The sequence below is a fragment of the Hyla sarda genome, chromosome 6, assembly GCF_029499605.1.
Source record: "Hyla sarda isolate aHylSar1 chromosome 6, aHylSar1.hap1, whole genome shotgun sequence".
In the NCBI taxonomy this organism is placed as follows: Eukaryota; Metazoa; Chordata; class Amphibia; order Anura; family Hylidae; genus Hyla; species Hyla sarda.
This window is the reverse complement of record NC_079194.1, coordinates 116,545,529-116,558,125: the sequence shown is the minus strand read 5'-3', so window position 1 is coordinate 116,558,125 and position 12,597 is coordinate 116,545,529. Positions and strand designations below refer to the sequence as shown.

Here is a 12,597-nt window from a genome sequence, read left to right as displayed (position 1 = left end):
ATAGAAGTAATTTATAAATCTGTTTAACATTCTGGAGCCAGTTGATATAAAAAAAAGTTTTTTCCTGGAATACCCCTTTTAAGCCTATAAATAAAAGACTGTTGTAAGACATGCATACCTCTCTTTCCACCACAGGCACTTTTGCTGTAATCTCCGTGATGGTGGGAAGTGTGACAGAGTCATTGGCTCCATCTGATAATTATATGATGCCAGGGAATGATTCAATGATTCTTGACACTGTTGCCAGAGATGCAGACAGGGTTCAGGTGGCATCAGCCTTAACATTACTAGTTGGCATTTTTCAGGTAAGAAGCATTATAGTAAAAGCCGTAAGGTCTTCATACACAATAATGAAAATATTTATATTGAGACCTCCTGACTTTTCCTCCAACAGATAATGTTAGGGAAGAAAATAGTCAGTCCTTTTGTATTGAGCGGGTGAGTCGGCTGCCAGAGCAGCCTGTCCGCAGATTTGGCCGGTAGTTAGATATATGGGCTCCTTTAACCCCTTAAGGACCAAGCCCATTTTCGCCTTAAGGACCAGAGCGTTTTTTTCACATCTGACCACTGTCACTTTAAGCATTAATAACTCTAGAATGCTTTTACTTATGAATTTGATTCCGAGATTGTTTTTCGTGACATATTCTACTTTAACATAGCAGTAAAATTTCGACGATACTTGCATCATTTCTTGGTGAAAAATTTTGCAATTTTCGAACTTTGAAACTCTCTGCTTGTAAGGAACATAGACATACCAAATAAATTATATATTGATTCACATATACAATATGTCTACTTTATATTTGCATCATAACGTTGACATGTTTTTACTTTTGGAAGACACCAGAGGGCTTCAAAGTATAGCAGCAATTTTCTAATTTTTCACATTTTCTAAATCTGAATTTTTCAGGTACCAGTTCAGTTTTGAAGTGGATTTGAAGGACCTTCATATTAGAAATACCCCCTAAATGATGCCATTATAAAAACTGCACCCCTCAACGTATTCAAAATGACATTCAGAAAGTGTGTTAACCCTTTAGGTGTTCCACAGGAATAGCAGGAAAGTGAAGGAGAAAATTCAAAATCTGCATTTTTTTTTTACTCTCGCATGTTCTTGTAGACCCAGTTTTTGAATTTTTATAAGGGGTAAAAGGAGAGAAATCCCCCCAAAATTTGTAACCCAATTTCTCGCAAGTAAGGAAATACCTCATATGTGTATGTCAAGTGTTCGGCGGACGCAGTAGAGGGCTCAGAAGGGAAGGAGAAACAATGGGATTTTGGAGAGTGAATTTTTCTGAAATTTTTTTGGGGGGCATGTCGCATTTAGGAAGCCCCTATGGTGCCAGAACAATCAACAAATCCACGTGGCATACTATTATGGAAACTACATCCCTCAAGGCACGTAACAAGGGGTCCAGTGAGCCTTAACACCCCACAGGTGTTTCACGACTTTTCGTTAAAGTCGGATGTGTAAATACATTTTTTTTTTTCACTAAAATGTTGGTTTTCCCCCAAATTTTACATTTTTACAAGGAGCAATAGGAGAAAAATCCCACCCAAAATTTGTTAGGCAATTTCTTCTGAGTACGAAAATACCCCATATGTGGCCCTAAACTGTTGCCTTGAAATACGACAGGGCTCCGAAGTGAGAGAGCGCCATGTGCATTTGAAAACTAAATAAGGGATTTGCATAAGGACGGAACCAGATGCAAGAATTACTCTTGCCTCCGATACCAAAAATACCCTATGGCAATGTTCCCCAAACAGGGTGCCTCCAGCTGTTGCAAAACTTCCAGCATGCCTGGAATGTCAATCGCTGTCCGGCAATACTGGGAGTTGTCTTGCAACAGCTGGAGGCTCCGTTTTGGAAACAGTGTCATACGAGAATTTATTTTTTATTTTTTTGGGGGGAGGTGACTGTGTAGGGGTATGTGTGTATGTAGCGTTTTACTTTTTACTTTGTGTAATGTAGTATAGTGTAGTGTTTTTAGGGTACACTCACACGGCCGGGGTCTACAGCAAGCTTCCCGCTGGGAGTTTGAGCTGCGGCGGAAAACTTGCTGCATCTCAAACTTGTAGCAAGAAGCTCGCTGTAGACCCTGGCCCTGTGAATGTACCCTGTACATTCACATGGGTGGGGGTGCTCAAACCTCCAGCTGTTGCAAAACTACCACTACCAGCATGCCCTTTGGCTGTCCGTGCATGCTGGGGGTTGAAGTTATGCAACAGCTGGAGGCACACTGGTTGCAAAACACAGTGTTTGTTACTTAACTCAGTGTCTCACAACCAGTGTGCCTCCAGCTGTTGCATAACTAAAAGTCCCTGCATGTACGGTCTATCAGTGCATGCTGGAAGTTGTAGTTTGCAACAGCTGGAGGCACACTGGTTGCGAAACACTGTTAGGTAACAAACTTTGCAACCAGTGTGCCTTCAGCCTTTGCAAAAACTACAACTCTCAGCATGCAGTGACAACTGAGGGCATGCTGGGACTTGTAGTTATGCAACAGCTGGAGGCACACTGGTTGCAAAACACTGAGTTTGTTACTTAACTCAGTGTTTCCCAAAAAGGGTGCCTCCAGCTGTTTCAAAACTGCAACTCCCAGCATGCACGGACAGCCAAAAGACATGTTGGGAGTTAGTTTTGCAACATCAGGAGGGTCCCAGTTTGGTGACCACTGTGCAGTGGTGTCCAAGCTGTAGCCCTCCAGATGTTGCAAAACTTCAACTCCAAGCATGCCCAGACTGTCAAGGCATGCTGGGAGTTGTAGTTCTGCAACATCTGAAGGGCCAGATGTTACAGAACTACAACTCCCAGCATGCCCGGACTGTCTGGGCTTGCTTGGAGTTGTAGTTTGGCAACTCCTGGAATGCAGCAGTGAAGATCACTAAGGGCTGATCTTTACTGCTGCGTCCGCCGCTGCCTCCGTCGGTCCCGTGCTGCCTGTCCCGCTGCGATCGTCAGTCCGGGTGTGAGGTGAGATTTCCGAACCCGTCCACCATCTTCCCCCCCCCCCCCCCGCTCTGCGCCGACATTCAGGGTGGGCAGAGTGGGGATTTCACCTTTAACCTCCCGCCCCCCTCCTGCCATTGATTGGTCGCTAGCCCTAACGACCAATGGCAGGGGTTTAGGAGCGAGGTGGCAGCTGCCACCTCAGTCCTATCCCTTAGAATGATCGGGGCTGTCTCTGACCGCTCCGATCATCCCTATTTTCCGGGCGATCGGGTCACCAGAGACCCGATCAGCCCGTAACCCCGCAAGTCCTTGTCAATAGTCAGTCACTGACTGACTAATGACAACGAACAGCAGCAGGGGACCAGTCTGATTGGTCCCCAGCTGCATAGTGTCATCGGTCAGCTGTCCAGAACAGCTGAGATGACGTTTCTATCACCATGCCAACGGACATGGTGATAGAAAATGTATTGGACGTGTATATACGTCCATTTGCGTTAAGTCACAGTAAAAATGGACGTGTATACACGTCCATTTGCGGGAAGGAGTTAAATGGGTAGTCCGGCGAAAAACAACTCACCCCCTATCTAGAGAATAGGGAATAAGTGTCTGATCATGGGGGTCTGCCGGCTGGGACTTCCCTGCAATCTCCTGCCCGGTGCCCCGGCTCTCTGAGAGGAGCACGTGCTATAGACGCACACTCTTCATTCATTCTCTATGGGAGCACTAAGAGACCTGAGCTCTGTACTTGGGCATCTCTGGCACTCCAATAGAAAGCGCTCCACTTAGAGTCACCAGTAATCTGAGGCTGGATCAGCTGTCTCTTTCAACCCACTTTCCCCCATACACAATCACATTCAGGGGGGGGGGGGGGATGTGTTGGAGAAACTGCTTGCCAGACTCCTCTAGTAGTTGTTTATCTATCTTTAGAATGAAAGGATCAGACATGCTGAAATCTAACTGTCTGATCCACTATCAGGCAGTTAGATTTCAACATATCTGCACACTACATACACTGCTCTCATAGCAGAGCCAAGCAGCACTTAAAACAACTAAAGGAGTAGCAGCACTCAGCTGAGTGTTGTGTCCCATTTCATTTAGGTGATTATAAAGGTCTCAGCACCAGGACCCCACCACCGATCAAAACTTCTGAAATCTTGCTATGATGTGTCAGAAACATAAGAGTTTCCGTCTAGCAGTGTCCCAGCCCTCTGGCAGGGAGCACATGGTAGGTGTTCACACTGGTGTGGTGCTCTGTGGAGGCCATTGTTGCTGTGATGCTTTGTCTGTGGGGTGGTGTGGCCCGGAACCGGGGGCTTGGTCGGGCAGCAGTGGGCTGCCTGCCCATTGGGTCATTCTCCCTGTGGGCATGGTGTCACTGAGGCAGTGGTCACCGCCCAGCGCTACACCAGTGTTATTAGGTGGCCTTTACATGGCGAGTGGGCTTGTACTTTTTGATCAAAATGTATAATAACAACCTGTTAGTTTTTGAACTTATGCTGAGAAGCAAGTAGATCAAAATACATATTGTGGATGTGCAGCTGTGTTTCTCTATTTTTGTTGTGCATTTTATTATAGCAAGTCATAAATATCATTATCATAGCGCACCATTCCACATTTAAGAAGATAACTAATATATTACTGCCCACAATGTATAAAAATATGCCTACTACAATACTGCCTCTATGTACAGATTTAGAACTACTATAACACTGCCCGAAATCTACAGGGATATTATTACTATAATGCTGCCGCTATTTACAATAATATAACTACTATAATACTATCCTTTGTACAAGAATATAACTACTATAATACTGTCCCCATGTACAAGAATATAACTACTACACTAAAAGTAAAAAAGAAACAACAGTGGCACCGATACCTTAAGCCCTTAAGACCACGAGATGGAGACGGCGTCCCGCTAGTCTGGAAATCCACCCTGGCAGCGGAGGTGCTAGGACAATAAAGACCGTAGTCACCAAATAGTAGTAAATAAAGAAAAAAGGTGTCCTGCACTCACCGCTTCAGTCCAGGTAATCCTGCTCCCATCTCGGGTCACGACTCGAACACGGAGAACATGGATAGTGGAGCGCTCAGAGGCAACTGCCGGCGGTTTCACGCATAGGAATGCGCTTCATCCGGCCTCGAGCAGGATTACCTGGACTGAAGCGGTGAGTGCAGGACACCTTTTTTCTTTATTTACTACTATAACTACTACACTGTTAACTAAAGTGTCTCATTCTTTGCAGATCTTATTTGGACTCGTACAGGTTGGCTTTGTAGTAACCTACCTCTCTGAGCCCCTGGTTCGGGGCTACACCAGTGCAGCTGCCATCCATGTGACTCTATCTCAGCTTAAAAGTATCCTGGGTGTGGAGATAAGTCAGCGGAGCCACCCATTGTCTCTGATTTACGTAAGTGTACAAAGGATAAGATCTACATTTAATTTTAAGGAAATATATAAATTGTCCATAGCAACCAAGCTGCTTTTCCAATTATCCAACCAGCCTTGTAAAAATGAGCTACAACTTTGACATGTTTACATATGTTTTTACATATTGACCCAGTAATATATTTGTCTGGTCTCATTATGGATTTATACACGCCAAGTTGTTAATAACTGCTGTGCTACATAATTGCTATAACCTAAATGTTATTACACGGATATACAGGGTACATGTATGGCTGTTAGTTAAGTATGTTTATCCATCAGAACAGAATATGTTTGGTTAAGGAAGTTTGTGTGTTTCAAATGGATTATGAAACCCTGAGAAAGTTGCCTAACAGTGACAGAACATGTGGGGCTCTGTGGGGGGCACATGTTGTGACCTGTTTATACCTGCATCAGTCTTGTCCCCGTCTGGTATCTTGCACTGGTTTGCATGTTTTAGGCTGCTGTCACGTCATGTTTTGCAGCCTACGGCTGCCGAATCCGGCTGGGGGATGGGTAAGCCAGGCACTCCCGTACCCCAGCCCTATCGGCGTCGAAACACATTCACATTAATGACCCGACCAGAGTCAAACAGTGACTCCAGTTGGCTCATTTTTGCTCTGTATCCGGTTTTGTGACCGGACCTAAAACTGTAGTATACTAGCGCCCGGTTTTCCCATCCCCCAGCTGGATACGGCAGGAATAGGCTGCAAACATGATGCAAATGCAGCCTTACTTTTACATTCATTTTTACATTCATGGCAATGTTACTTTGCTTTGATGTTATACCGTGTAATTTGACTTTGTACACTAGATATTGTTTTTTTTCTACCACATAAATGGTTTACACATGAGGTTGGGGCTCTAGAGCGACTGAGCAGTATTATCTGCCTACCATTTATATACATGTGCCCTCTTTAGGGTGGTTATATCCTCCTCTCATGTTTTTGTAGGAGGTTGCTCTGGTTAGAGGATTTTAATAGTTTTTAATTGTACTGTGTATTTTTGTATATAATATGCTAATAAAGAATAATATTTTATACAGAATATTATTGTTATTGATAGGTGTGCGCTGCATTTTAGTATATCTTTTTTCTCTCCTTTTTGTATTTTTCAAATGGATTATGAGACCCAAAACAGTCAAAACATTTGTATATGATTTGACAAAATATTTAGATTTACCCTAATTTTGTCTATAGGCTGACTTTATCTTTGACTAAATACTTGATTACAATAGACTTTGGTAAATATTCATTTCCTCCACAGACCTTTATCAATCTCTGTTCCAAAATCCCTCAAACCAACTTGGCTTCCCTTTTCTGTGGTGTTCTTGCCATTGTTTTAATGTTAACAGTGAAATTTCTCAATGAGAAATACTACTCAAAGATTCGGATACCAATACCTATAGAACTGATCACAGTGAGTATCCTGCTATAGTTATACTTTTTTGATTGAATATGTTTTTATTTAAAATGTATTAAAAATGATTACAAACATACATACAGTATAATGTACTGCAACTTTCCCCTGAGGAAGCCAGGATATGGACACAACACAAAGGTGTATTTATTACACCTAACCCAATAATGACAGGTCTTAATATTATTTGCTTGAATTAGATTTGAATTAGATTTTTTTTTTCTGCCTTTTCTGAGGTTCGTTTTTTCCTCTTTTTCAACACGTCACATGTTCTGTACTGCATGGTCTGTAAGTGTTTTTTTTTTTTTCAATGTATTTTTCTACTTTATATGCGTATCCTTACTTGCCTTACCATGAACATGTAATCGGATTTATTGGGCCTTTATAAAGGTTATTAACCTTGTATGTGATAGTCCAATTTGCATTGATGTGCATTTTTTATTTTTTTTTGCCTAAACTCACAATTTTTTTCTTTATGTGAATGGAAGTACCCACTAAGACAAAATGCCTCTGGTCACATGATTCTACTTAAATAAGTATTATTCACATATCATACCACATATTGTTAATCATGTATTCCACGCTTACCTCTTGTATTTAGAAAGCAGGCATTCATTCTAATATGGATTTTGTCTCATTTTTCAGCTAATAGTTGCCACTGGGATATCATATGGTGTAAATCTGAACAGAGCATATGATGTGGCTATTGTAGGACACATCCCAACTGGGTAAGTAATGAATAAAAAAAACATGGCTACTTTCTTCCAAAAATCAGTTCCACACCTGTCCACGTGTTTGTGGTTATTGCAGCTCAGCCTCATTTTCTCTGGGGAGCAGAACTGCAAAGCCAAACACAAGATATGGACAGATGTGAAGTGGCTTCTGAAACAGATATTAGACGTATAATTTTTAAGGAGCCATACCAGTCATCTGCATTATATAACATACAGTTCACAGACCATTTGCAGGTGAATGTGAGTAGAGAGATAAGAAATTACAGATTCAGAATTGCCATCTTTTAACCTATTCTGATTACCATAGTTTAGGGAAGGAAGGGGGTTTGTAGGTGACAGTCTCTTTAAACGTACCTGTCATATCAAAGAAAAAACTTATGCTTCTATGTGTTACTCACTAGGTAATGTATATGCTTTCCATGTCTTTATGTGTCTAGCTTCTGTATTTGGCTCACCACAAATCCCACCATTCTGCTGCTCACTCATTCTGACATCCACTGCTCTGGAAGAGGCATGTTCGAGGCAAGCACTGAACCTGCCCTCACTCACCATGCATTGACTGCCTCCCTGAGTCTGCTGTGTTGTGCTGGGTCTTTTAATCTAATCACTGCAGGCTGCTCTGTAACCCACTCCTCTGTTTTTAAACAGGAGTCTGATAGGACAGGAGTGAGCACAGAGTTGTGCTGGTCCCGCCCTCACTTACTGGACTTTGGTAAAGCTAGAAAATAAGAGCTCCACGATTAAGTATTTATTATTAGTGATACATTTTGGACTCAAGAAAAGACTGATGGCATTGTAAGCAGTAGCATGTTTGGCTGAGCTGTCAATTATGTTCACTCATCGTTTTGCTATGGGGCTCCCTCATTCTTTGGGGTAGAGAACAATTGAAAAGACACAGTGCCAAATGGCACTGCCCAGAGAAACCTCCAGACGACATGGGTGATGGGAAGTTCATTACTAAAACACAGAGGACAGCAAGTTATATTTCAGACTTCCTCAGACTGCAAACTGTGGAGGGAATATATGCCCCTGAAAGACATAATTGTTGTACACTGTTTTAATAAATTAACTTTCCATTACCCTGGGCATCTCTAAACAGATTCCTAGAGGTCTCTCTGGGCAGCGCCATTTAAGACTGTGTGTGTCTTTTTCATTGTTCTCTACCATTGGTTACGGTTCACATAGGCTGATCACCGGTATCCAGGTCCCCGGGCCGAGCAGCCCTATATTTATGGAGTGTACCTTTATTGTTGGTGATAGACCTAAACATATATTGCGCAAGGTCGCAGTTCGATCACAGGGTGGGCATTGGTGCCTAGGTCTTCGGACATTGTGATATCCTAGGAGGCATAGTCCTTGTTTAATAGCCTAGGAGGCATAGTCCTTGTTTGCCTCTGAGGGGCAAAATCGATGGGGCTAAATGGAATTTAACCTTTCCTGTCTTCCAAGTGCTGCCAGAGATGTCAGTGATCGCTTCTCTTCCTCCCTCTATTGATTTTACATTGGAAATATACATCCCTGTATGAATATGTAACTCATACTAACATAGTTGGAGAGGTCAAATCTTAGTTTGTACCAATATTCAAATGAATGTGGTCTATTGTTCTGTGCTTTCATGCATTCTGTTTTCCTGTTTATAGGCTACAGGCTCCCATTGTACCAAGAACTGACCTGTTTGCCAGTGTGGTTGGCAATGCTTTTGCTATAGCCGTGGTTGTCTATGCTTTCACAATCTCTTTAGTTAAAATGTTTGCTGTTAAACATGGCTACAATGTGGACAGTAACCAGGTGAGATCTCCTCTAATAAATCTCTTGTATGATTATAAAGCCATATGAACAATAAGAAAGTAAACATATATTGAGACTTAACAGGTACTGTATTTGCTATCCCCAAGTGATGGGCAAAATAATTTAGATTTAAGCTTCTCTTCTAAGTTTCATATTTATTCCTGCATCCTCTATGCATGTTATTAACAGGTTGTTCTTACTTGGTGTAGTCCTGATAAATAAATAACCATTCCCAATGCATTCTAATTAACTCCATATTGTAATACTTCAAACTCTGGTTGTCCTCCTTATCTTTCACAAAACTGCTTTCTTGCCACGATAGTCATAACAGCTCCCTGAAACAACCACCAGGACAAGCTCAGACATACAGAAGAGTTCAATACAAGCTATATTAAGTCATACATACTCAAGGTGGCTACTAGAGCTGGCAACCATCAGTTTGTGCAGAATGAATAAAGGCATAAAACACATAGTCAGGAACAGGGCCCAATCTGAGTTTATCTATAAAGCTGTATGATTTGTGGGAATGCCTCTGGTTTCAAGCATCACTATATTAAAATATACAGATTTTTCCAGTATGTTCTGTGTATAAATGTTCTATGTTTGTTTTGCAGGAGCTCATAGCTCTAGGACTGAGTAATTCTTTTGGAAGCTTTTTCCAGTGTTTTACTATTGGAACAGCCATGTCTCGGAGCCTGGTCCAGGAGAGTACGGGAGGAAACAGTCAGGTGCTGCTTTCAAATTTATAATAAGGCGCTTTCCATATTTACTGAGAACACTGTTCATGTCCCCAAAGATTTTAGTAAAATAGTCATCTCAATCCGCCAACCTAGGTGGGTACAGCAGACTGATTAAGATGTAAGAGGGCCCCCCTGGCTCTCCTCAAACTGATTGCCAGTGGGAGAAAAGGATTGGGAACCTTGGATTTTAATTGCCTGATCCTTTTTGTGCTTTGAGAGATAAACAGTTGCCACATCTTTCTGGCAGCAGCTTACCCCTTCTCTCTCCACTGAGAATACATAAATGTTCGGCCATCTGGGGAGATGAAGAGAGAGATTTGTTCACCCGAACATTCAGCCAACAGCTATTGAAGGTGTATCTACCATAAGGGGATTTTAGTACTTACCTGCCAGAACTAGGCATTTCCTGTTGCATTTTGTTCTCTAAACTACACATCCCACAGTTCTATGCTTGCAAGTATGAGGTCACTTTCCTTCCTCCCACACATCAGCCACCACACCCATTGAACCACAGTGTTTTCTAATCAGGGGGCCTACAGCTGTTGCAAAGTTGAAGCAGGACAGGCTCCCTCTGATCACCCTACTACTGAGGTCAGGTCTCGATGCACTGCAACCTGGGAAATCCCGAGACATGAGTCATTTTGTATGCTGTTAAAAAAAAAATATTGGGGCGATAATCGCAATTGTGAGAAAACCGTCACACACAGGTACAGACATTCTATAATGAACTACACTTACTTTACAGCCCCTGTAGCATAGTCAAATAAAAAAAATCCTGGAATACACCTTTAAGACTTTCAGGTCAAATGCTGCAAACTCCAATCATCACCTTGATCTTCCACCAGCTGTTATTCATGTAGACACATTGCTTCATAAATAGGAATACCTGTTAGATCTGTACTTCTACTTAGGAAACTTATATGTATTATAGTAGTCATATTCTTCTACGTGGGGGCAGTATTGGGCCATTAATTTAGTAGTTAAAATCTTGTACATAGGAAGCAGTATGATAACAGTTATATTTTTGTACATAAGGGCAGTTATATCCTTTGCATATATAGGCTGCAATATTATAGTAATATTCTTGTACATAGGAAGCAGTATTATAGTAGATATATTCTTGTACATAGGGAGCAGTATTATAGTAGTTATATTCTTGTACATAGGAGGTAGTATTATAGTAGTTATATTCTTGTACATAGGAAGCAGTATTATAGTAGATATATTCTTGTACATAGGAGGTAGTATTTTAGCAGTTATATTCTTGTACATAGGAGGTAGTATTATAGTAGATATATTCTTGTACATAGGAGGTAGTAGTTTAGTAGTCATATTCTTGTACATAGGGACAGTATTATAGTAGTTATATTTTTGTACATAGGGACAGTATTATAGTAGTGATATTCTTGTACAAATGAGAAAGTCGTAGTTATATACTTGTTCTTAAAGAGCAGTATTATAGTAGTTATTTTCTTGTGAATAGGGGGCTATTATGATAATCAGAGATTTTATATAAGTCCTGTTATAACAAGATGTCATTGATGTTGCTTCTTATGATTCTTTGTGAGTGCCCTTTTGGACCTTTATAGCTCATCCACAACTAATCCCTCTCTGTGTTCAGGTAGCTGGTGCTGTATCTGCCTTGGTTATCCTCATCATCATTCTCAAGGCTGGTGAATTGTTTGAGTCTTTGCCAAAAGTGAGTTCAGTCTCACCACGGTGAGTTTATCAGAACACTGTCTTTGTCCTCTGCAGTAAAGTGTCTTGTGACAATGTGTCAGGTCAGGTTATTTCAACCTGTACAAGCTAGAGAATAAGGCTTTGTATACAATGAAGGATATTGTTCAGCTATTGTTCTTGCAAGAACATTGAGAAATATTAGTATTGTGTAAACATCAGATAACCTTTAAATTAAGAAGTAATATTGTTAATGGGTAACATGCTTCTGTTTTCAGAAAGTTATAATAAAGCTATTGACTTTTCTGTATTTAGCATTAACACTTTTTTATTTTTTTTTATTATTATTTCAATCTGTTGAGTATCTGTGGCCCTTTAATATAAGCAGGGGCCCACAGCATAAAATGTAATGTGACATTGAACTGTATCCAAGCAAAAAAGATTGTGTGGCTCTTCTAAAATAGTCAAAAAGTTTTTGACAATTTGGACTCTAAGTATTGTTTACTATTGTCGCCTTGAATCAGGAACAGAATGCCCAAACTTCAGTGCAATCTGACTCGTATTTTCAAAAAAATAAATACACATAAATAAAAATATGTAGAACGTATGCCTCTCAGAACAAGAGGAAAGTTGGGGAACAGTCCCTATAGGCACTGAAATGGTATAGCTTGGTTGCTTTATTAAAAAGGAAATACTGTTTACTTTGCAAGATAACTCTGTAGCTGTAGACTTAGGATTCTTGACTATCGGACAGGAATACATACAGTCTAGAAAATTTTGAAAAACCTACAAACTACCAACACTTTTACAGTTGAGTGCAAGCAAGACCAACCAGATTTTTAGGCTCTTGTAAGT

General features: G+C 41.0%; 1 protein-coding gene across 5 annotated transcripts in view; it reads left to right on the top strand.

Annotated features, from left to right (window-relative positions):
- Positions 1 to 12,597, top strand: part of LOC130276014 (solute carrier family 26 member 6-like) — a 61,324-nt gene that overhangs the window by 31,452 nt on the left and 17,275 nt on the right. For all 5 annotated transcript variants that reach the window (XM_056524806.1, XM_056524802.1, XM_056524805.1 and 2 more), the window contains 7 exons: positions 136 to 305; positions 5,203 to 5,367; positions 6,651 to 6,803; positions 7,449 to 7,531; positions 9,178 to 9,325; positions 9,940 to 10,053; positions 11,687 to 11,764. In XM_056524806.1, coding sequence (XP_056380781.1) covers positions 136 to 305; positions 5,203 to 5,367; positions 6,651 to 6,803; positions 7,449 to 7,531; positions 9,178 to 9,325; positions 9,940 to 10,053; positions 11,687 to 11,764 — 911 coding nt within the window. The remainder of the gene's footprint in view (positions 1 to 135; positions 306 to 5,202; positions 5,368 to 6,650; positions 6,804 to 7,448; positions 7,532 to 9,177; positions 9,326 to 9,939; positions 10,054 to 11,686; positions 11,765 to 12,597) is intronic.